At 45.1% G+C, this 25,274-nt stretch overlaps 1 protein-coding gene across 6 annotated transcripts in view; it reads right to left on the bottom strand.

Moving 5' to 3' along the window:
- LOC140738519 (unconventional myosin-XVIIIb-like) overlaps positions 1-25,274 on the bottom strand; it is a 680,390-nt gene that overhangs the window by 311,834 nt on the left and 343,282 nt on the right. For all 6 annotated transcript variants that reach the window (XM_073065895.1, XM_073065893.1, XM_073065892.1 and 3 more), the window contains 2 exons: positions 20,146-20,329; positions 12,864-13,056 (listed from right to left, as the gene is read on the bottom strand). In XM_073065895.1, coding sequence (XP_072921996.1) covers positions 12,864-13,056; positions 20,146-20,329 — 377 coding nt within the window. The remainder of the gene's footprint in view (positions 1-12,863; positions 13,057-20,145; positions 20,330-25,274) is intronic.

Genomic DNA, 25,274 nt, shown 5'->3' with positions numbered 1-25,274 from the left:
AACAGAAGGGGGTAGTAGGTGAGGTAAGCCGGGTAAGGGTGGCCGCCACTCGACTGTAGTCTCTGATAAATCGGTGGTAGAAGTTTGCAAACCCCAGGAATTGTTGAAGTTGTTTGCGGGTTGTGGGTCTAGGCCATTCCTCCACTGCCCGGATCTTCTCGGGGTCTGCTCTCACCTGCCCGCTTTTGATGATATAACCCTGGAAGATGACTGAAGGAATGTAGAGCTCACATTTCTCTGCCTTCACAAATAATTGGTTTTCCCACAGTCTCTGGAGGACTTGACAGACATGGTGAACATGTTCTTGGGGAGTGCTAGAAAATGTCAGGAGATCATCGAGGTAAACAAATACGAACCAATTAATAAAGTCCCTCAGTACGTCATTAATGAGGGCTTGAAAAACAGCAGGAGCATTGGTGAGGCCAAACAGCATGACCAAATATTCAAAGTGGCCCAGAGGTGTATTAAAGGCCATCTTCCACTCGTCCCCCTCCCTCACCCTGACTAGATGGTAGGCATTACAAAGGTCCAGCTTTGAGAAAATGGTGGCTCCATGCAGTGGTTCAAAAGCTGAACTAATGAGGGGTAAAGGGTACTTGCTCTTAACTGTTACACTGTTTATGCCTCTGGAATCAATACAAGGACGAAGTGACCTGTCCTTCTTTTCCACAAAGAAGAAACCAGCGCCTACCAGGGAAGATGAAGGTCTGATATTGCCCGCCATGAGGGACTCGCTGATGTACTTCTCCATGGCCTCTCTCTCCAGTCAGGATAGGTTAAAAAGGCCGGGTAGCGAGGCCCCAGGTAGAAGGTCGATGATACAATCATATGGGCGGTGTGGAGGCAGGGAAAGGGCCCGTTGTTTACTGAATACCAGTCCCAGGTCATGGTATTCTGTGGGAACTTGGGACAAATCGAGGGGTTCCAGGACAGGCGGAGTCGCGGTAGCTTTCCTTGGAGATGGGGCTGACTGCAGATAGTTGGCGTGAGAAGTCTGGCTCCATTTGACTATTCTCCCGGTAGATCAGTCGATGTGAGATTTGTGTCAGCCATGGGTACCCTAGAACTACCAGGGCTTGAGGTGAATGAATGAGACTGAATTGTACCTCCTCCCGATGGTTACCAGATAGGATCAAGGTCAGGGGAGGTGCACTGTGGGTCACCCGAGCCAGCAGTTTTCCATCCAGGGCCTGGGCCTCCAGGGGGGTAGTTAGCAGCTCATGAGGTGTTCCAGCCTGGGAGGCTATGTCTTCATCCAGCAGGTTGCCCTTGGCACCGGAATCCACCAGAGCGGATAGGGACAGAGACTGTCGTTGGTAACTTACGGTAGCCGGGATCTGCATCTGAGTCTGGGGGGCTGAAGGGAGTATCGTCCAGCTCACCAGGTGCCCTCCCTTTTGGCCGCTGAGGGCAGGTATCCCGGAAATGTCCTGGCTGGCCACAGTAGAAACAATCCCCAGCTCTCCACCTCCGAGGTCATTCGGCCGGGGAGAGCCGGTTCCATCCAAGGGTGGTGGGAACCTTCGGAGCAGGAGCTACACTTGAGCAGCTGGGGAAGGGAGGCTGGCTGGGATTGATAAGGAGGACCGTGAACTTCCGAGGTGCGGTGCAACTGGTTCTTTCTCTCAGCCGCTCTTGAAGTCGATTATCTAATCTAGTGGCTAGCGAGATCAGAGAGTCCAGACAGTCTGTGTTGTCCCTCGCTGCCGGTTCATCCTTTATCTTGTCCGAGAGGCCCTGTCAAAACACTTCCCGTAGGGCCTCGTCATTCCACCGAGTCTGCGGCTAAGGTTCGGAACTCGATGGAATACCTTGCTACGCTTCGCGAACCCTGCCAAAGAGTCAGCAAGTGTTCAGCGGTGTCCTTACCGTGAATGGGCTGTTGGAAGACCTTCCTCATTTCAGCAACAAAGGAGGGGAAGGAGGAACAAACCTCTGTTTGGTTATCCCATATTGCGATTGCCCAAGCCAAGGCATCTCCTCGTAAGAGCCCCATGATGTACACAGTCTTGGATTTATCTGAAGTGTAGGTACATGGCTGTAGCTCAAAGACCAGAGAGCATTGTAACAGGAAGGCCTGTCACCTCCCTAGGTTCCCAGCGTAGGGTTCGGGTTTGGGGACATATGGTTCTCGAGGGGACTGTGCTGCTGATCCCAGGGGTGACACCATCCCGAGCAGTGCAGTTTGGGTAGTCGGGATTCTTGGAGGGGACAGAGAAAGGGAAGCCGAAACTCGATCCGCCTGCTCACTGACCTTCCGTACATTTGTGGACAGCATCTGAAGGTTTTCCATGACCTCCCTAAGTAGTTGGTCGTGGGTGCCCAGTAGGTAGCCCTGACTGTTGTATGGGATCCGTGTCTGCTGGGTTCATTATGGCCAGTTCATTCTGTTACACGAGCGAGGCGGTGGACAAACCAAAGTGCAGAACACGGGCACGGAGGCAGAGTCGGGAGGCATTCTTGACATAGTGAGCGTGGAATCGGTATCCAGAGGCAATGCTAGACTTAGTACTGGCAGTCCTAAGAACCATGAAACAAGGTTACTCATACCAGAGTCGACCAATGAACTGGCAGCTCTTGTTGTGATCACAGAGTCTTTATCCTGCACTTGCTGATGGAAAGCAGGTGTGTGTAGTTAGTGGAACCTGGGAATGATTGGAAACTAAATGAGGGGATTGAGGCCCAATTCCTGAGGTAAATAGCCAGGTGGGGGATTACCAGAAGGGACCATGACAATGTCAATCCATGGCCTCCTTTACTGTCAAGATGAAGCCACACTCAGGTTGGAGGAACAACACCTTATATTCCGTCTGGGTAGCCTCTAACCTGATGGCATGAACATTGATTTCTCTAACTTCCATTAATGCCCCCCTCCCCTTCTTACCCCATCCCTTATTTATTTATTCCCCCCCTTTTTCCTCTCTGTTTTTCTCTCTCTGTCCCTCTTACAATCACTCCTTGCTTGTTCTCCATCTCCCTCTGGGGCTCCCCACCCCCTTTCTTTCTCCCTTGGCCTCCTGTCCCATGATCCTTTCCCTTCTCCAGCTCTGTATCCCTTTTGCCAATCAACTTCCCAACTCTTAGCTTCATCCCTCCCCTTCCTGTCTTCTCCTATCATTTTGGATCTCCCCCTCCCCCTCCCACTTTCAAATCTCTTACTATTTCTTCTTTCAGTTAGTCCCAACGAAGGGTCTTGGCCCGAAATATTGACTATACTTCTTCCTATAGATGCTGCCTGGCCTGCTGTATTCCACCAGCATTTTGTGTGTGTTGGTTGAATACACACAGACGTTTGGACTACTGGGTATTGTAGATTGACGTGAAATAATATTGATCAGATAAACCATGATCTTCTTGACTGGAAGGGCAGCTGTTTACAAAAGAAAATAATCCAGATCCTATCCCTTATGTCTGCGCAATGGATTCTTGGAGTATTGTGTTCCGTTGTTGTCACCTCATTATAGGAAGGATATGGAAGCTTTAGAGAGGGTACAGAGGAGATTTACCCAGGCTGCTGTTCGGATTAGAGAATGTGTCTTATGAGGATAGGTTGAATGAGCAAGAGTTTTCTCTTTAGAGTGAAGGAGGATAACAGGTGACTTGATAGAGGTGTACAAGATGATAAAAGGCATTGGTAGAGTGGGTAGGTGGAGATTTTTTCCAGGATGGCAATGGCTAATACAAGAGGACATAATTTTAAGGTGATTGGAGGAAAATATAGGGGAGTTGGCAGAGGTAAGAGATTTATACAGGAGTGTTAAGTACATGGAACATACTGTCAGGGGTGACGTTAGAAGCAGATACATTAGAGACACTTAAGTGACTCTTAGATAAACTCTTAGACAGAATGAAAGAAGACTTGAGGTGTTACTAGGTTCAGATATGGCCCAAGTGCAGAGTGAGAGACACTGACATGGGTCAATATTTCACAGACTTTAATGTGAACAGTGTTAAAGGAAAAAGGAAACACTAAGGAAGTACTGGCACTTTTAAGGAACATAAAAGTGAATAAATCTCCGGGTCCTGACAGGATATTCCCTAGGACCTTGGGGGAGGTTAGTGTAGAAATAGCAGGGGCTCTGACGGAAACATTTCAAATGTCATTTGAAACGGGGATTGGCATTTTGCTCATATTGTCCCATTGTTTAAAAAGGGTTCTAAGAGTAAACCTAGCAATTGTAGGCCTGTCAGTTTGACATCAGTGGTGGGTAAATTAATGGAAAATATTCTTAGAGATGGTATATATAATTATCTGGATAGACAGGATCTGATTAGGAACAGTCAACATGGATTTGTGCGTGGAAGGTCATGTTTGACAAATCTTATTGAATATTTTGAAAAGGTTACTAGGAAAGTTGACGAGGGTAAAGCAGTGGATGTTGTCTATATGGACTTCAGTAAGGCCTTTGACAAGGTTTCGCACAGAAGGTTAAGTTAGGAAGGTTCAATTGTTAGGTATTAATATTGAAGTAGTAAAATAGATTCAACAGTGGCTGGATGGGAGATGCCAGAGAGTAGTGGTGGATAACTGTTTGTCAGGTTGGAGGCCGGTGTCTAGTGGTGTGCCTCAGGGATCTGTACTGGGTCCAATGTTGTTTGTCATATACATTAATGATTTGGATGATGGGGTGGTAAATTGGACTAGTAAGTATGCAGATGATACTAAGGTAGGTGGCGTTGTGGATAATGAAGTAGATTTTCAAAGTTTGCAGAGAGATTTAGGCCAGTTAGAAGAGTGGGCTGAACGATGGCAGATGGAGTTTAATGCTGATAAATATGAGGTGCTACATTTTGGTAGGAATAATCAAAATAGGACATACATGGTAAATGGTAGGGCATTGAAGAATGCAGTAGAACAGAGTGATCTAGGAATAATGGTGCATAGTTCCGTGAAGGTGGAATCTCATGTGGATAGGGTGGTGAAGAAAGCTTTTGGTATGTTGGCCTTTATAAATCAGAGCATTGAGTATAGGAGTTGGGATGTAATGTTAAAATTGTACAAGGCATTGGTAAAGCCGAATTTGGAGTATTGTGTACAGTTCTGGTCACCGAATTATAGGAAAGATGTCAACAAAATAGAGAGAGTACGGAGAAGATTTACTAGAATGTTACCTGGGTTTCAGCACCTAAGTTACAGGGAAAGATTGAACAAGTTAGGTCTTTATTCTTTGGAGTGTAGAAGGTTGGGGGGGACTTGATAGAGGTATTTAAAATTATGAGGGGGATAGATAGAGTTGACGTGGATAGGCTTTTTCCATTGACAATAGGGGAGATTCAAACAAGAGGACATGAGTTGAGAGTTAGGGTCAAAGGTTTAGGGGTAACACAAAGGGGAACTTCTTTACTCAGAGAGTGGTAGCTGTGTGGAACGAGCTTCCAGTAGAAGTGGTAGAGGCAGGTTCGGTATTGTCATTTAAAGTAAAATTGGATAGGTATATGGACAGGAAAGGAATGGAGGGTTATGGGCTGAGTGCGGGTCAGTGGGATTAGGTGAGAGTAAACGTTTGGCACGGACTAGAAGGGCTGAGATAGCCTGTCTCTGTGCTGTAATTGTTATATGGTTATAAACACTAGGCCAAACAAGGCTATTAACTAAAACTCTCAAATGAGAAACAAAGCCTACGCCACGTCTGAAAAGAAAGAACTAAATATAAAACAAATACCGCCAGTCTTCAGAGTCATTTGACTTGACAGTCCAATTTCTTAGGCAAGCCTAAAGCAGACAGGCAGCGAAGCTTTGCTGTGCTGTGTCCAAGTCTCGGCAAGCACTATGACATAACAAATGGAGATAACTACTATCACGATTAAATAATAATTAGCTGACACGTGCAAATTCACAAGCACAATTGCCATACTGTTCTGTCGAATCTGTGGTTGTGACAGGGCCCCTCTCTCTAGGCGCTGCCCTTGAGGCGCCACAGACCTGTGTCCGCTGGAAGTCCCAGATCAGAGACTTGTCCAAGATGTCCTTCGCCAGGATCAAAGTACATTCTTCTGGACCATACCCTCCCAGTCCACAAGGTACTGGACCTTACCACGTACCCGGTGAGATGCCAGGAGGCATCGCACAGTATAGACAAGGGAACCATCAACCAGGCGGGGAGGAGGGGGAGGTGGGGTGACTGGGGCCAGGGGAAAGGTTGTAAACGGATTGAGCTGGGAAACATGGAATACAGGGTGGATCTTCAGTGATGCTGGTAGACGCAATTTATAGGACATCTTGTTGACAGCCTTTTCCACTACAAACGATCCCATGTAGGGTGGTGCCAATTTCCATCTCTCAACTTTCAGGGGAAGATCCCTTGATGCCAACCAGGCCTCCTCCCCTGGCTTGAATGGCCTTACCTGTCGATGGAGCCGATCAGCCTGCCGGGAGAGCTGTTTCTGGGCGTGCAGCAGAGAAGCACTGGCTCCTCTCCAGGTGCACATAGTGCTGGATCAGCAGGAACTCCTACATCAATCTCCTGATCAGGGTAGAACGGGGTCTGGAATCCCTTCTGGCATTCAAAGGGAGACATACTGCTGGAGGATGACTGGAGGTTATTGTGGGCAATCTCTGCCCAAACCAATTGGGAGCTCCAGGACATGGGGTTGAAAGAGGCAAGGCAGCACAGGATTGTCTCCAACTCCTGATTCACTCTCCCAGTACGGCCATTAGATTTGGGGTGGAACCCAGACAAGAGGCTGGCCATGGCTCCTACAAGAGAGCAGACCCTTCCAAAAGTGGTAAGTGAACTGTGGTTCACGATCAGACACTATGCCTTGAGGAAAGCCATGGAGCCTGAACACATGTTGAACCATGAGTGTGGTAGTTTCATGAGCCAATTGGACCTTGGGGAGGGCAATGAAGTGGGCAGCCTTGGAAAATCGATCCATGACAACAAGGTGGTGTTTCCATACGACGGGGGCAAACCAGGGATGAAATCTACTGAGAGGTGGGACCAGTGGTGGTGGGGCACAGGTAGTGGACATAACAGACCTGCAGGATGCTGGCGTGATGTCTTGTTCCGAGCACAGGTGGGACAGGCAGATACAAAGTTGTGGCTAACCTGGGACACAGATGGCCACCAAAACTGTCCCCTTACTCACTTCTGAGTCTGTTGAATTCCCAAATGTCCAGCCAGACGGGAGGAATTGCCCCATTCCAACACTTTAGAACGCACCTCAGCAGCCAGTTGGGAGGTTTCCCTATCCGGGCCTGGATATGATTGTTGGGCTGCCCTCACCTCTGCCTCTATTCCCCAGATCACTGGAGCAGCGATACATGAGCGAGGAAGAATTGGCTCTGGATCAGCATTGTCCTCAAATCCATCGAACTGCTGGAAGCATTGCGCAGATCAATTTTGGAAAATATTGTTGCTCCCTGGAGATGTTCAAACACAGATGCCAGAAAGGGAAGAGGGTAGTGGTTCTTCACAGTGATGTTGTTCAGGGGCTGATAATTGATGCGGGGATGGAGCTTGCCACCTTTCTTGCTCACAAAAAAAGAAGCCCCCTCCTGCCAACGAGATTGACCAACGGATAAACTCCATGCTCAATGCCTCCTTAATGTATTCCTCCATGACCACGATTCCTGGATGAGAGAGGGAAAGGAGCCGGCCCTGGGGAGGACTCGTGCCAGGTAGGAGGTCTATGGCACAGTCGTATGGCCAGTGTGGGGGCAGGGTGGTGGCCTTTCTTTTACTGAAAACATCAAGGAGATCCACATATTCAGCCGGAATCCCAGACAGGTCCACAACCTTAGCTGACACAGGAGGGGATTCATGGAATGGAGCTTGAGCTGGACCCAGACAGGTAGACAGGCATGCTGGTCCCCACTCTTGGAGTACCTTCAGAGACCAATCGATCTGTGGGTTATGTCGGGATAACCAGGGAGACCAAGTACCAGTGGCAGTTCAGGTGAATTAACCAGGCAGAAAGATATTTCTTCATGATGGTTGCCTTCGAGCACCAGTTAGAGGGGTTGGGTGGAAAGGTGGATCTCGCTGGTTCCCAGAGATCAACCGTCCAATGCCTTAGCATTGATCTTTTCTCTTAATTCTTGAGTTAGAACTCCCCATCTTTGAGCGAGAGAGATGTCCATAAGATACCCGGCTGCACCGGAGTCAATAAATGCCTTAAGTGCACGGGTCTGAGACCTCCACAACTAGGATGCTGCGAGCATTACAGAATCAGGGGTTAGGGGAAGCTGACCGAAGAGAGAACCGACCTGTCAGGATTCCCCTCCCTGCTGACGGGTATCCTCTTTTACTGGACGCTTGGAACATGCTGCCCGGAAGTGTCCTGGATCACCACGATAGAGGCAGGAACCTGTTCTCCGGCGCCGCTCTCATTCCTCTTGAGACAGGCGCACGTGCCCCACTTGCATAGGCTCCTCCAAGGGCTGGGTGGTGAGGGAGGGAGAGAGGGCGAGGAAAGACGACGATCAGGCAGCACGTTGGAAGTTTGAAACATTCTTTCCGTGTGCCACTCAGTCACCCAGTTGTCAACTCGAATAGCCAGATTAATCAGGTCATCTAGAATATCCTGCTCATCCCGGACAGTGATCTCATGCCGGACCCCTGCGTTTAGTCCACATTGGAAGGCAGTGATGAGAGATCTCTCATTCCAACCCATCTCTACTGCGAGGGTGTGGAATTTTACTGCATAGGCTCTCACTGTTCCTCTGCTTTGACGCATGTCCAAGAGTCGGTGGGCAGCCTCCTGAACCCGTATTGGAAGATAAAAAACTCTCCTTAACTCTGCCACAAAATATCGGAAGGACTGGGCTACAGGGCATCCTTGCTCCCATAATGCGTTGAACAGGCTGAGTGGAGGTACATGGAAGATTGACCATGTACGCCAATTTTCACGCATCATCACCAGAACAACCAGGCTGGGCTTGGAATGTCAGCTCACACTGGGTAATAAAATTCCTGCAGCCATCGGGATCACCAGAATATCTGCCTGGTGGTGGAATACTCGGTTCCTGTATGGCCGTGGGAGTCAGCTCTGGTCCAGGCATGGAAGTGGGAGCATTCGTAGCAGAGATTGTCGGGGCAGCAGAAAAGGAAGACCTGCGAGAAGCTGGGAGGGGGACTGAGGCAGCCTGAGGTTGTTTAATTGTGTTGGCAAGGACATTAATGGCTGTCAGCTGATGCTGGCTGTTCACTGTAGGTTTGTGGACAGCGGCCGTGAGTGCGGAAATCGCAGACACCCAAATCCGATTGTCTGTGGTGAGCTGTTGAACAGCTGCGGCTAGGGACGAATCCTCTTCCTCCAAGTGAGACTGGGCTTGTCGGCATGAGATTATCTGCCTCATTGCCTTCGTAACTTCACTGAGAACAGATTCCATTGCCTGCAGCTTGTCTCCTACCTGACCAATGAATCTCATGGCCAAGGTAAGCTGCCCTCTCTCTGACGTGTCCATCTTTGTGTGGTCGAGACCTGCTGTCACCCAATTCAGATATGGCCCAAGTGCGGAGTGAGAGGCACTGATGCAAGTCAATAGTTCATAGACATTAATGCAAACAGTGTTAAAGGAAAAAGAAAACAATAAACGCGAGGCCAACAGGGCCGTTAACTAAAACTCTCAAATGGGAAACAAAGCCTACATTGCGGCTGAAAAGAACAACTAAATATAAAACGGACACCATTAGTCTTCAGAGTCAGTTGGGATCTTGTGGTGGGAGATTTTAATTTCCCAAATATCGATTGGCATCTCCCTAGAGCAAGGGGTTTAGGTGGGGTGGAGTTTGTTAGGTGTGTTCAGGAGGGTTTCTTGACACAATATGTAGATAAGCCTACAAGAGGAGAGGTTGTACTGGATTTGGTATTGGGAAATGAACCTGTTCAGGTGTCAGATCTCTCAGTGGGAGAGCATTTTGGAGACAGTGATCATAATTCTATCTCCTTTACAATAGCATTGGAGAGGGATAGGAACAGACAAGTTAGAAAAGCGTTTAATTGGGGTAACGGGAATTATGAGGCTATCAGGCAGGAAATTGGAAGCAGATGTTCTCAGGGAAAAGTACGGAAGAAATGTGGCAAATGTTCAGGGGATATTTGTGTGGAGTTCTGTATAGGTACGTTCCAATGTGACAGGGAAGTTAAGGCAGGGTACAGGAACCCATGGTGTACAAAGGCTGTAATAAATTTAGTCAAGAAGAAAAGAAAAGCTTACGAAAGGTCCAGAGAGCTAGGTAATGTTAGAGATCTAGAAGATTATAAGGCTAACAGGAAGAACCTTAAGAAAGAAATTAGGAGAGCCAGAAGGGGCCACGATAAAGCCTTGGCGGGCAGGATTAAATGAAAACTCCAAGGCATTTCTACAAGTAGGTGAAGAGCAAGAGGATAAGACGTGAAAGAATAGGGCCTATCAAGTGTGACAGTGGGAAAATGTGTATACAACCAGAAGAAATAGCAGAGGTACTTAATGAATACTTTACTTCAGTATTCACTATGGAAAAGGATCTTGGTGATTGTAGTGATGAATAGCAGGGGACTGAAAAGCTTGAGCATGTAGATATTAAGAAAGAGGATGTGCTGGAGCTTTTGGAAAGCATCAAGTAGGATAAGTCGCCAGGACCAGATGAGATGTACCCCTGGCTACTGTGGGAGGCAAGGGAGGAGATTGCTGAGCCTCTGGCGATGATCTTTGCATCATCAAAGGGGATGAGAGAGGTTCCGGAGGATTGGAGAGTTGCGGATGTTGTTCTCTTTTTCAAGAAAGTAAGTAGAGATAGCCCAGGAAATTATAGACCAGTGAATCTTACTTCAGTGGTTGGTAAGTTGATGGAGAAGATCCTGAGAGGCAGGATTTATGAACATTTGGAGAGGTATAATATAATTAGAAATAGTCAGCAAGGCTTTGTCAAGGGCAGGTCGTGCCTTACGAGCCTGATTGAACTTTTTGAGGATGTGACTAAACACATTGATGAAGGAAAAGCAGTAGATGTAGCGTATATGGATTTCAGCAAGGCATTTGATAAGGTACCCCATGCAAGGCTTATTGAGAAAGTAAGAAGGCATGGGATCCAAGGGACATTGCTTTGTGGATCCAGAACAGACTTGCCCACAGAAGGCAATGAGTGGTTGTAGATGGGTCACATTCTGCATGGAGGATGGTGACCAGTGGTGTGCCTCAGGGATCTGTTCTGGGACCTTTACTCTTCATAATTTTTATAAATGACCTGGATGAGGAAGTGGAGGGATGGGTTAGTAAGTTTGCTGATGACACAAAGGTTGGGAGTATTGTGGATAGTGTGGAGGGCTGTCAGAGGTTACAGCGGGACATTGATAGGATGCAAAACTGGGCTGAGAAGTGGCAGATGGAGTTCAACCCAGATAAGTGTGAAGTGGTTCATTTGGATAGGTCAAATATGATGGCAGAATATAGTATTAATGATAAGGCTCTTGGCAGTGTGGAGGATCAGAGGGATCTTGGGATCCGAGTCCATATGATGCTCAAAGCAGCTGCGCAGGTTGACTCTGCCGTTAAGAAGGCGTACAGTGTATTGGCCTTCATCAATCGTGGAATTGAATTTAGGAACTGAGAGGTAATGTTGCAGCTATATAGGACCCTGGTCAGACCCCACTTGGAGTACTGTGCTCAGTTCTGCTCACCTCATTACAGGAAAGATGTGGAAACCATATAAAGGGTGCAGAGGAGATTTTCAAGGATGTTGCCTGGATTAGGGAGCTTGTCTTATGAAAAGGCCTGAGTGAACTCAGCCTTTTTTCCTTGGAGTGACGGAGGATGAGCGGTGACATGATAGAGGTGTATAAGATGATGAGATGCATTGATCGTGTGGATAGTCAGAGGCTTTATCCCAAGGCTGAAATGGTTGCCACAAGAGGGCACAGGTTTAAGGTGCTTGGGAGTAGCTACAGAGGAGATGTCAGGGGTAGGTTTTTTTTTTCATGCAGAGAGTGGTGAATGCGTGGAATGGGCTGCCAGCAACGGTGGTGGAGGAGGATACAATAGGGTCTTTTAAGAGACTTTTGGATAAGTACATGGAGCTTATAAAAATAGAGGGCTATGGGTAACCCTAGTAATTTCTAAGGTAGGGACATGTTCGGCACAACTTTGTGGGCCGAAGGGCCTGTATTGTGCCGTAGTTTTTCTATGTTTCTATGTTTCTCAGGCAAGGCTGAAAGCAGACAGGCAGCAAAGCGTTGCTGTGCTGTGTCCCAGTCTTGACAAGCACTACGACGACAAGTATGGAGTTAAATACTATCACATTGAAATAATAATTACCTGACACATGCATATCCACAAGGGCAATTGCCATGTCTACTACTCTGCTGAATCTGTGGTTGTTTCAGGAGGATTCTGTAGACGGGAAGGGTTAGATTGTCCTTGAAGTAGGTTAACAGGCCAACACAATATCAGGGTCCACAGGGTCTGTACTGGACAGCATGATAGCATAGCAGTTAACATAATGTTTTCCACCGGCAGCGACCTCCGTTCATTTCTGCTGCTTATGTAAGAATTTGTACATTCTCCTTGTAACCACATGGATTTCCTTGTGTGTTCCTGTTTCCTCCCACATTCCCAAAGTGTGCCTGGTTAGGGTTAGTAAGCTGTGGGCATGCTGTTTTGGCACTGGAAGCATAACACCACTTGCGGGCTGCCTCCAGCATATCTTCGGACTGTGTTGGCTGTTAATAGAAATGAAGTATTTCACTGTATGTTTCATTGTTTCAATGTACAAAGGGCAAATAAGGCTAACCTTTATCTTTATCTTTACCTACTCTTTGTTCTATATGTACCCAACTTCAGAAGGAAAGAGCTATTTCACACGGAAAGTGGAACAGGATAAAAAAAAACAAATTCCAGTCACCAGTGCATTCATAATGTAGACCTGCAGCAGATACTGTACCCAGTCTGTAAAGACGAAGTGCATCCAACAGCTGTGATCCTTGGAGTTGGCTCCTCACTGTAGGGATATCAAACGTGGCCAGAGATTGACCTCTGGTGTTCTGCAGTTCAACACCATCAGTCCCATCTGGTCTTGCTACAAAGCAGTGGACAAAGTGTGCCTCAGAACGCTTGATGAGATTTATGAGAGCATCCTAGGGTTTAAAGAGAGAAGGAGTAAAGTCCATTTTAATCGTAACTGTGAAAGAACACTTGGTTATTACATTATCAGACTATTTGGTTTATTATTGTCAAATGTACCAGAATTAACCATTAACCCTGACAGCACATCACCACATCTCTCTTTCCTCTCCACTCCACAATGCTCTCCCCACCACACATGACTCCCCTCCTGCCCCAACCCCAAGGCTTTGTTACCACTGTCTCCCCCTTCCTCCCCAACCCTGACACTGTGTGTCACTTCATCTCACACTTCTGCTTCATAATGGTCTCACCAAGACCACCAGAAAACTCTCATACAGCTCCTCATTTCTCTCCCTGTAACCCTGAATACCCTCTTTCAGAACCATACAAGACCATAAGACATAGGAGCAGAATTAGGCTACTCAGCCCATCGAGTCTGTTCTGCTGTTCTATCATGGCTGATCCTGGATCCCACTCAGCCCCATACACCTCCCTCCTCGCCATATCCTTTGATGCCCTGACCGATCAGAAAACTATCAATTTTCACTCTAAATATACCCATGGTCTTGGCCTCCACCGCAGACTGTGGCAGAGCATTCCACAGATTCACTATGCTCTGGTCAAAAAAATTCCTGCTTACCTCTGTTCTAAAGAGTCATCCCTAAGTTCTGAGGCTGTGCCCTTTAGTTCTGGACACCCCCACGAGAGGAAACATCCTTTCCACATCCACCTTATCCAGTCTTCACAATATTTGGTAGGTTTCAATGAGATCCCCTTACATTATTCTAAATTCCAGTGAGTACAGGCCAAAGCTGGCAAATGCTCTTCATATGTTAAACCCTTTATTCCTGGAATCATCCTTGTGAACCTCCTCTGGACCCTCTCCAATGACAACACATCCTTTCTGTGATATGGGGCCCAAAACTGTTGACAATACTCCACGTGCAGCCTGACTAGTGTCTTATAAAGCCTTAGCTCCTTGTTGTTATATTCTATTCCCCTTGCCAACATTTCATTTTCCTTTTTTTAAAATCACACTCAACCTTTAACTTAACCTTCTGGGAATCCTGCACAAAGGATCCCTAAGTCCCTCTGCACCTCTGATGTTTGAATTTTCTCCCGACTTACATAATAGTCTGCACTTTTGTTCCTTTTACTAAAATGCATTATCATACATTTCCCAACAGTCTACTCCATCTGCCACTTTTTTGCCTATTCTTTCAATATGTCTATGTCCTTCTGCAATCACATTGCTTCCTCAACACTACCTACCCCTCCATGTATCTTCGTATCATCTGCAAACTTTGCCACAAACCCATCAATTCAATTATCTAAATCACTGACAAACAATGTGAAAAGTGATGGTCCCAATACTGATCCCTGATGAACACCACTAGTCACTGGCAGCCAACCAGAAAAGGTCCCTTTTATCTCCACTCGCTGCCTCCCGCCTGTCAGCCACTCCACTATCCATGCCAGTATCTTTCCTGTAATGCCATAGGATTTTATCTTGTTAAGCAGCCTTATGTGTGGCACCTTATCAAATGCCTTCTGAAAATCCAAGTAATGACATCCACTGCCTCTTCTTTGTTCACCTTGCTTGTTACTTCCTCGAAGAACTCCCAACAGATTTATCAGGCAAAATTTCTCTTCACAGAAACCATGCTGACTTTGACTTATTTTATCATTAGTCCCCAAGAACTCCAAAACCTCATCCTTAATAATAGATACCAACACTTTCCCAACCACTGAGGTTAGGGTAACTGGCATATAATTTCCTTCCTTTTGCTTTCCTCCCATCTTAAAGGGTGGATTGACATCTGGAATCTTCCAGTCCACTGGAACCATGCCAGAATCAAGTGATTCTTGAAAGATCATGAGCAAAGCATCCGTTACATCTTCAGCAACCTCTCTCAGAATTCCGGCATGTGGTCCAGGTGACTTAGCTATCTTAAGACCTTTGAGTTTGCCTAGCACTTTTTCCTTTATAATGGGAATCACACTCATTCCTGCTCCCTAACACTCATGGGTTTCTTGCACACTGTTAGTGTCTTCCACAGTGAAGACTGATGCAAAGTACTTATTTAGTTCATCCACTATTTCTTTATGCCCCATTACTACCTCACTGGCATGATTTTCCAGTGGTCCAATATCAACTCTCACCTCATATAACGACTTTTGTTGGATTTTAAAAACTTCCCAATCATCTAACTTCCCACTCACTTTTGCTACCTTATATGTCATTTCCTTGGCTTTTATGCAGTCCTTAACTTCCCTTGTCAGTCATGGTTTCTTACTCCTGCCATTTGAGAACTACTTCATCTGTGAGACATATCTATCCTGTGCCTTCTGTGCCCAGAAATTTCAGCCAGCTCTGCTCTGCCGTCAACCTTGCCAGTATCCCCCTCCGGTCCATTTGGACATGCCTCTGTAATTCCCTTTATTCCAATGCGATACTGATACATGTCACTTGTGTTTCTCCATCTCAGATTGCAGTATGAATTCAATCACATTTTGATCACTGTCTCCTAAAATTCCCTTAACTTAAACTCCCTAATAAAATTTGGATTATTACACAACACCCGATCTAAGATAGCTTTTCCCTGAGTACGCTCAAGCACAAGCTGCTCTAAAAAGCCATCTTTTTAGGTATTCAACAAATTCCCCCTCTTGGGATCGATACAAACCTGATTTTCCCAATCCCCTTGCATATTGAAGTCCCCCATTACAATAATGACATTATCATTATTACAAGTCCTTTCCAGCTCCCTTTGCAATCTCAACTCCACACCTTGGCTACTATTTGGAGGCCTATATATGATTCCCATAATGTTTTTTTTTTAAACCCTTGCAGTTTCTTAACTCCACCCACAAAGATGCAACATTCTCTGACCCTATGTCACCTCTTTCTAAAGACGTAATTCCATCCCTTACTAACTGAACCACACCACTGCCTATCCCTTCCTGCCTGTTCATTCGATACAAAGTATATTCTTTGATATTAAGCTCCCAACTATGGCCTTCTTTCAGCCATGATTTAGTGATGCCCACAAAGTCAGACTGACCAACCTTTAATTGCATCATGAGTTCATCCATCTTATTCCAAGTGCTATGCACATTTAAATACAGCACCTGCATTCTTCGCCCTTATGAATTTTGTCTCTGGTACAACTTAACTCTTTTCACTGTCTGCATTTGTACCCAGTCATCGGCTAGTCCTTCCTAACAGTTATATTACACCCATTGTCTACTTGTAAACCTCATCCTCAGCTCCATCATACTGGTTCCCATCCCCCTGCCATATCAATTTGAGCCACTCCCAACAGCTCTGGTAAACCTGCCCACAAGGATATTGGTCTCCCTCGGATTCAAGTGTAACCCGTCCTTTTTGTACAGGTCACACCTGCTCCAGAAGGGGTCCCAATGATCCAGAAATCTGAATCCCTACTCCCCCGCTCCAATTCTTCAGCCACGCATTTATTTGCCACCTCATTCTATTCCAATACTCACTGTTGTGTGGCACAGACAGCAATCCCGAGATTACTACTCTTAAGGTCCTGCTTCGCGACTTCCTTCCTAAATCCCTAAGCAGAAGCCTCCCTTTTTTGAAACACTCAAAGGAACTTTAAGAAGTGATTTAAAACTATCAAATAAACAACTAAATAGGTACAATGCATCTCTATTCATCAGATCGTTGAAAATCAGTGACTACTAATTTGTAACCGTCCTTAAGTGTACAGTGAGAAGATTATTTATACCTGTTCTAGTGCAGGAGCTATCATGTACAAAAGGTTCTGACTAGCTCAGCTAAAGCTATATTATTAAATCATGTATTGAATAACTTCAAAAATACTCAGCTGGGATTTACAGCTGGGAATAATCCATTGTATTTAATTCTGAATTAAACGAATGTGTGGCTGCAGTCAGAGACAGAACTGAGTAAATCACACTCAAACTCGGTTTGAATGTAGTTTGACTCCTCTACGAGACTAGATTGTCACTGTAAGCTTTACGGTGAATCGAGAGTGAGAGAGGAGACAACTCACAGTTCTGTCAGTGAGATTTTAAAATGAAAGGTGTGTTCATGGTCTTTCACTGTTTTTCCGGTGGCCCAATCAAATAGTGTTTCATTAGTAAGGGCAAATAAAAATAAAGCAGGAACGATGGGATGGCCATTGTGTGAGTGGATCAGTGTTAAAGCAGGAAGGCTTTGGCTTGGACCTGGTACATATCTGGTAAGCTCCTTCTTCTTCATTCTTAGTCTGCTAGTGCCGCCAGAATGGCTCCGGGGCTGTGTTGTGGTATGTCGGATGCCGGGTGAACGAGTAGTCTTTGGAGTACTGCAAGTCTGTATCTTTGCTGTTGCCTTGCTCACGCTTGAGTGCCCGGTAGTGGGTGCCAATGGTTTTTTTTGCCAGTGGGGGGGGGGGGGGAAGAGGGATTGTTGCTCGCTGCCACTTGCGCGCAGGAGGGAGGGGAGCTGGGGGGGACATTTAACTGTCGTTCATTCTTTGGGGCACTCCTTTGTGAATGGTTGCGAAGGAAAAGCATTTTGGGATATATATTGTATACATTTCTCCGAGAGATGTGGGGATGACTCCAGCCTCCCGGATAACCACAGCATGACCAGGTGCACCGAGTTGCAGCACCTCAGAGGTTGTGATAAAGAACTGCAGCTGCAGCTCGATGACCTTCAGCTCATTTGGGAAACTGAAGAGGTGATAGATAGGAGCTACAGAGAGGTAGTCATGCCCAAGTTGCAGGAGGCAGATACTTGGGTGACTGTCAGGAGATGGAAAAGAAATGAACCTCAGTGCAGAGTACCCCTACGGCTATTCCACTCATTAGTAAGTACATCGCTTTGGAAAGTGTTGGCGGGGGGGGGGGTGCAGAGGAACAACAAACCTGGGGGAAGTCACAGCAACCAGGTCTCTGGCACTGTGGAAGAGGGGACAAGAGAACTGCAGTAGTGATCAGGGAGTACAGAAGAGATTCTGTGGACGCAATAGAGACACCCATATGGTATGTTGCTTTCCAGGCACCAGGGTCAGGGATATCTCAGTTCAGGTCCACAGCAATCTAAAGGGAGAGCAGCCAGAAGTCTTAGTACATATTGGCACCAATGACATAGGTAGGAAAGGTGAGGATTTCCTGAAGATGGATTTTATGGAGCTAGGTAGAAAGCTGAAAGACAGGACCTCCAGGGCAGTAATCTCTAGACTGCTGCTTGTGCCACGCGGTAATGAGGGCAAGGATAGGGTGATTTGGGAGATGAATGTGTGGCAGAGGAATTGGTGCATAGGGCAGAATTTCAGATTTCTGGGTTATTGGGATCTCTTCTGAAGAAGGTACAACCTGGACAAAAGGAATGGGTTACACCTGAACCCAGGAGGGTCCAATATCCTTGCAGGCAGGTTTGCTAGAACTTTTGGGAAGTGTTTAAACTAATTTAGCAGTGGGATGGGAAATAGGGTTGAGGATTAGGCTGGAAAATCAAGATGTCATTCTACTCTTCAATAAGGGAGGGAGGCAGAAGAAAGGACAGTATAGGTCAGCTAGCCTGACCTGAGGCTGCTTAGCAAGAGTCATGGTATTATAGGAAATCAAATAGCATGGATAGAGCTTTGGCTGATTGGCAACAGGCAAAGTGGGGAATAAAAGGACCCTTTTCTGATTGGCCCCCAGTGACTGGTGGTGTTCTGCAGGGGTCAGTGTTGGGACCACTTCATTTTACATTGAATGTTAAAGATTTGGATGATGGAATTGATGGCTTTGTGGCCAAGTTTGTGGATGATATGAAGATAGGTGGAGGGGCAGGTAGTGTTGAGGAAACAGGAAGGCTACAGAAAGATTTAGACAGATTAGGAGAATGGGCAAAGAAATGGCAGATGGAATACAATGTTGGGAACTGTATGGTCATGTACTTCGGTAGAAGGAATTAAAGTGTGGACTATTTTCTAAACAGAGAAAATTCAAAAATATGAGGCTTTGTGCAGGATTCCCTAAAGGTTAACTTGCAGGTTGAATCTGTGGTGAGGAAGGAAAATGCAACGTTAGCATTCATTTCCAGAGAACTAGAATAGCAAGGATGTAATGTTGAGACTTTATAAAGCACTGGTGAGGCCTCATTTAGAGTATTGTGAGCAGTTTTGTGCTCCTTATCTAAGAAAGGATGTGCTGACATTGGAGAAGGCTCAAAGGTGGTTCACAAAAATAATTCCAGGAATGAAGGCTTATCACATGAAGGGTTAGGAATAAGCCGTTATAGCCCTTCAAGGCAAGCCATCCCAGCAATCCCCAACAAACCCAATTGACCCTAACCTAACCTAATCATGGGACAACTTACAATGATCAATTAACCCACCCAGTACGTCTTTGCACTGTGAGAGGAAGCTGGAGGACACAGTCCACAGGAGGACATATAGAAACTCCTTACAGAATGGTGACAGAATTGACCTCCAAACTCCAAAGCTGTAATAATGTCATGTTAGTTGCTACACTACCATGGTGTCCACTTTGAAATTTGAAGGAAGAAACTAAATGTAAATATTCAAAGACTATAACATTGGGTCATTATCACTTGAAAGGACAGGCAACATATCAGGCACCTGTTTTTACACTCAGTTGCCACTTTATAAGGTACACCTGCTCAATAATGCAAAGGTCTAATCCGCCAATAACATGGCAGTACCTCAACGCATAAAAGCATGCAGACATGGTCAAGAGGTTCAGATGTTGTTCAACCCAAAGATCAGTATCGGGAAGAAATGTGATCTAAGTTTTTGACTGTAGAATGATTGTTGGTGCCAGATGGGGTAGTTTGAGTTATTTCAGAAACTGCTATTTTCTGGGATTTCCATGCATAACAGTCTCTAGAGTTTACAGAGAATGGTGAAAAAAAACAAATAAACATCCAGTGAGTGGCAGTTCTGTGGGTGAAAATGCCTTGTTAATGAGAGAGGTCAGAGGAGATTAGCCAGACTGGTTCAAGCCGACAGGAAGGCGACAGTAACTCATTAATCACTGTAACTAAAGAGCAGTGCATCTACCCTCAGTTCAAGTGCAGCATCAGAACTGTGGTATGGCCAGTTCATACTCACCATTTGCAGTTTGATGAGTGCACACACGGACTTTCTCTTCACAGCTGCAAAGCTGGTGCTGAATGTCTTCCGTACACAGCTGATCCTCTGTGTAGACTGCTGCGAAGTTTGATCCAGCCCAGACACAGACCGGCATATTGCAGGGACTTTGGACCTTGTGCAGAAGAGCCTCTTGAGGGACTCACTAGTTGGAAGAAGTGATCAAAAGTTAGCTTCGTTTTTATTGTTAGAGCTGAGTTCACAAGTTTGGCAATCGTGACACACGACAGACAGCTCGTAGTTTGACTCCCAGCTGTTTGGTATTTGTAAATAAAAGAGATTCTACAGATGCTAGAAATCTTGAACAACACTCACAAAATGCTGGAGAAACTCAGCAAGTCAGGTAGCATGTATGGAGGGGAATAAACAGTCAACGTTTTGAGCTGAGACCCTTCATCAGGACAGATAATCTCCCTTTTTAATAATAGTCCTGATGGAAGGTCTCAGCCTGAAACATTGTTTATTCCCCTCCATAGACACTGCCTGACCTGCTGAGTTCCTCCAGCATTTTGTGCATGGTGTTTGATATCTGCATAGATTGTGCCCACAGGTCGTAACTTACTGATCTCAATGAGTTATTGTAGAGGAAAATAAACCAGAGGCAACCAAGCCAGCTCAGCCCAAACTGGCTCAGCTCAGACCAGCTTAAACAGCTCAGTGCAGAACTGCTCAGCTCAGATAAGCTCAGACAAGTTCCACTCAAATTAGAATCAGAACCAGGTTTAATATCACCAGCATATATCATGAAATTTGTTAACCTGATGCAGCAGTGCAATGAAATACATGATAAATAAATATAGAGAAAAAACTGAGTTACATTAAGATTATACACGTCTATTAAATAGTTAAGTTAAAATAAGTAATGTAAAATTACAAATAAAACCAATAGTGAGATAGTGTTCACAGGTTCAATGTCCATTCAGAAATTGGATTGTAGAGGGCAGGAAGCTGTTCCTAAATCACTGCGTGTGTGTGTTTAGGCTCCTATACCTCTGTCCTGATGATAGCAGTGAGAAGAGGGCATGTTCTGAGAGATGGGGGTCTTTCATGATGGATGACACTTCCCTAAGGAACTGCTCCTTGAAGATGTCTTGGATACATTAGAGGCTAGTACCCATGATGGAGCTGATTAATTTTAAGAGTTTCTGGAACTTACTTCAATCTTGTGCAGTAGCACCCCCATACCAGATGGTGATGCAACCAGTTAGAATGCTCTCCATGATACACTTGTAGAAGTTTTCAAGTGTTTTAGTTAACAAACCAAATCTGCTCAAACTCCTAAATAAATATAAGCAATGCACACAGCAGGCCAGGCAGCATCTATGGAAAACAGTCGACGTTTTGGGCCAAGACCCTCCAGAATCTGAAGATTTTCTCTTGCTCCTAAAGAAATAAAGCCACTGTCATGCCTTCTTTTTAGCTTTTTAGCATCAATATGTTGGGTCCAGGTTAGATCCTCGGAGATATTGACACCTAGGAACTTGAAATTGCTCTCTTTCCCCACTTCTGATCCCTCTATGAGGATTGGTTTGCATTCCTTTGTCCTACCCTTTCTGAAATCCACAATCAGTTCTTTGGTCTTGCTGATGTTGAGTGCAAGGTTGTTGCTGCAGCACCACTCAACCAACTGGTAAGTCTCGCTCCTGTACACCCTCTCGTCTGCATCTGAGATTCTGCCAACAATGGCTGTATCATTAGCATTTGAGCTATGCCTAGCCACACAGTCATAGGCATAGAGAGAGTAGAGCAGTGGGCTAAGCACACACCCCTGAGGTGCACCAGTGTTGAGTGGATCAGACCGGCATAGCTTAGTTCAAACCAGATCACTTAACTGAAACCAGACCCACAGATTCAGTTACAAGGAGGACAAGTTACACCATAGATTGCACTTGTTGACTTGATAGAGGTGTACAAGATAGGAGGCATAGATCAAATAGACAGTCAGGGCAAAAATGACTAACAGAAGGGAGCATAATTTTAAGTGAATTAAAGAAAATCTAGGGGGATGTCAGAGGTAGGTTTATTATACAGAGTGATGGAACACCTTACCAGGGGTGGTGGTAGAGGCAAATACATTAGGAGTATTTAAGATAGATACCTACATGAGAGAAAAATAGAGGGTTTTGTAGGAGGAAACAGTGTAGGTTCAGAGGTTGACACAACATCGTGGGCTGAAGGGACTGTACTGTGCTGTAATGTTCTATGCCTTAATTCTAAGGATAAATGCCATTCCTGAAATACAGGAATATACAGTATATGAATTCTCTATCATGTCTTTCAGCTGGACTCTCATAGAGCCATAGAAAACTACAGCACAGAAACGGGACATTCGGCCTATCTAGTCAGTGCCAGCCTGGTCTGCTGCCTCATCCCATCTACCAGCACCCTGACTATGGCCTCTCTCATCCAAGCTACTCTGGAATGTTACAAGTGACTCTATTGAATCAATACTCAAAACATTTTAAAGGCTGAAAATGTGTTTTTCATTATAATGTATGATTACATAGAGGAACTGAATAAACACCATTGTATGACATTTGGTACAATGCCACAACAGAATACTGTTAGTTAAAAGTTAGTGCTTTCAGTTAAGAATGATATGCCAACAGTACTACCTGTTATTTATGTCTGCAGCCTATGACACAAAGGATTCTTCAGGAACTATACTTTTTTTCAAAATAATCCAAAATGAGTCAGGCTTTAATGTGCAGGAAGAACACAGCTACCCATCTTGCAAGGATGGCTTGGAATCCCCAAGGCCAGATGCATCAGATGTAGGGGTTACTCAGGTATGGTTGTCAGGTGAAGAGCTTACCACTCCCAGGGTTAAGTTCCACTTACACAATATGCATGAGATGATCAATGAACAATATTGACAACATCCCCAGTGAAGCTGCTCTAATCCCTTTGCAAGGCTTCTCTCAGTGCAAAGAAAATTTTAACTGCACAAAGTATAAAGGATCATCGTACAGACTAGCTGAAAATCTGACCAAGTCTCTCCACTGCATTCCGTACAGTATTTAGAAAGATTAATAAAAACACAGTGACTAGTGGGGTACTGCAAGGCTCGGTGCTAGGACTGCAGCTATTTATAATATACGTTAATGATTTAGATGAAGGGATTAAAAGTAACACTGTATACACTGGAATTCAGAAGGATGAGAAGGGATCTGATTGAAACATATAAGATTATCACGGGATTGGACACGCTAGAGGCAGGAAACATGTTCCTGATGTTCAGAGAGTCCAGAACCAGAGGACACAGTTTAAGAATAAGGGGTAGGCCATTTAGAACAGTTTTGAGGAAACACTTTTCACCCAGAGAGTTGTGGATCTATGGAATTCTCTGCCTCAGAAAGCAGTGGAGATCAATTCTCTGGATGCTTTCAAGAAAGAGTTAGATAGAGCTCTTAAAGATAGCGGAGTCAAGGGATATGGGGAGAAGGCAGGAATGGGGTACTGATTGTGGATAATCAGCCATGATCACATTGAATGGCAGTGCTGGCTTGAAGGGCTGAATGGCCTACTCCTTCACCTGTTGTCTATTGTCTATTAACACACTTGCCCTGATCTTCACAAATTTCATAAGGTTGATTCAAATTTTAAAGACAAAGAGAAACCTAGACTGATCCCAAAAACATTTTAATGCAAAGACTCAAAAGGGAGCTAGTTATTAATAAAATATTATGTGAAAAATTAACCTCTTAGTGGATGTTATAGTTATTAATAATACATACAGCTTAAAGGCAGCCATTCTGCAAGAATGAGTGGAACATTCCTCAACCCAATAGGCCAGAGAAGAAAACTGAAGTCAGGTTTCTGCAAACCTCAAATTATCCATTTTGTACAAAAACATACTGGAACAAAAGAAACTAAAATCTCAATTACTTTCCTTGTAGTTGTGACTCAATTATTACCCCCTGCAGATAGAAAGCTCATGAAGGAAACGTAATGATCTTGGTATCAGAGATTCTCTTCATGTTGGGTGAGCCCATTGATGGCCTGAGACTTTATGCATCAGAATTTGAAATATTTGTCAAACATTACTGCCCCCAAAAACATTTCTTTGACATGTACCTCATGAAGAACAGAAAGTGTGGTGTACTAAAGAAATGTTCCCCATTTTTCAAGGGTAGAAAAAAAAGAAATTTGTTTTCATCAGCAAGGTGGATAAGAAATGGACCATCACAACCATAAAAGCTCACTGGCCCCTCTACTTTGTTAGAAGACTGAGGAAGCTCACCATGTCCCCAATGACTCTTACAGTGTTTACAGAAGAGCATCACAGCTTGGTGTGGCAACTACTCTGCCCACGACTGCAAGAAACTGCAGAGGAATGTGAACACAGCCAGTCCATCAGGCCATCCAGCCTCTGTTCCACTGACTGCCTCAGGAAAGCAATCAACATAATCAAAGGCTCCTCCCAACCCTGTCATTCTCTCTTCTCTGCTCTCTCATTGGGAAGGAAAGACCAAGACTTGAAAACAGATACACTAAGCTCCAAATCTGTTTCTATTCCACTATTATCAGACCTTAAATGGACCTCCCAAATGCTAAAAGGTGAACTTTTGATCTCCCTATTTGCCTCATTACGGCATTTGCATTTTATTTTCCATCTTCACTGCACTCTTTCTGCAACCATAACTGTGGTGAACTACATATACCTGTCTGGACACCCCCCCCCCCCCCGCTGACTGCTCCTGTGGTTCCTCCCACTGACCGTGGCTCCTCCCACAGACCCCAGTATAAAGGAGATTGGAGACACAGCCCCGGCCTCAGTCTCCAGGATGTAGTGTGGTGGTCAATTGCTGCTTGTTCTTTCTTCCAGCCAATAAAAGCCTATATCTCGCCTCACGTCTCCGAGAGTTATTGATGATGCATCAATAACATGACATTCTGTGTTCTATTTTCCTTTTTACAACCTCAATATACTTACGTGTGGAATGATCTGTTTCGAAGTCTCACCAGTGAAAGTTTTTGCTCTATCTCAGTACATGTAACAATAATAAACCAGTACATATCCAAAGGTGACACAAAATACAAAGTTCAACTTCAAATGTGTGAGAATTGATAGCATATTCCTGACTGGA

This window comes from Hemitrygon akajei, chromosome 14 (assembly GCF_048418815.1).
Source record: "Hemitrygon akajei chromosome 14, sHemAka1.3, whole genome shotgun sequence".
In the NCBI taxonomy this organism is placed as follows: domain Eukaryota; kingdom Metazoa; phylum Chordata; class Chondrichthyes; order Myliobatiformes; family Dasyatidae; genus Hemitrygon; species Hemitrygon akajei.
The sequence above is the reverse complement of the archived record's forward strand: the minus strand, read 5'-3'. Positions and strand labels throughout refer to the sequence as shown.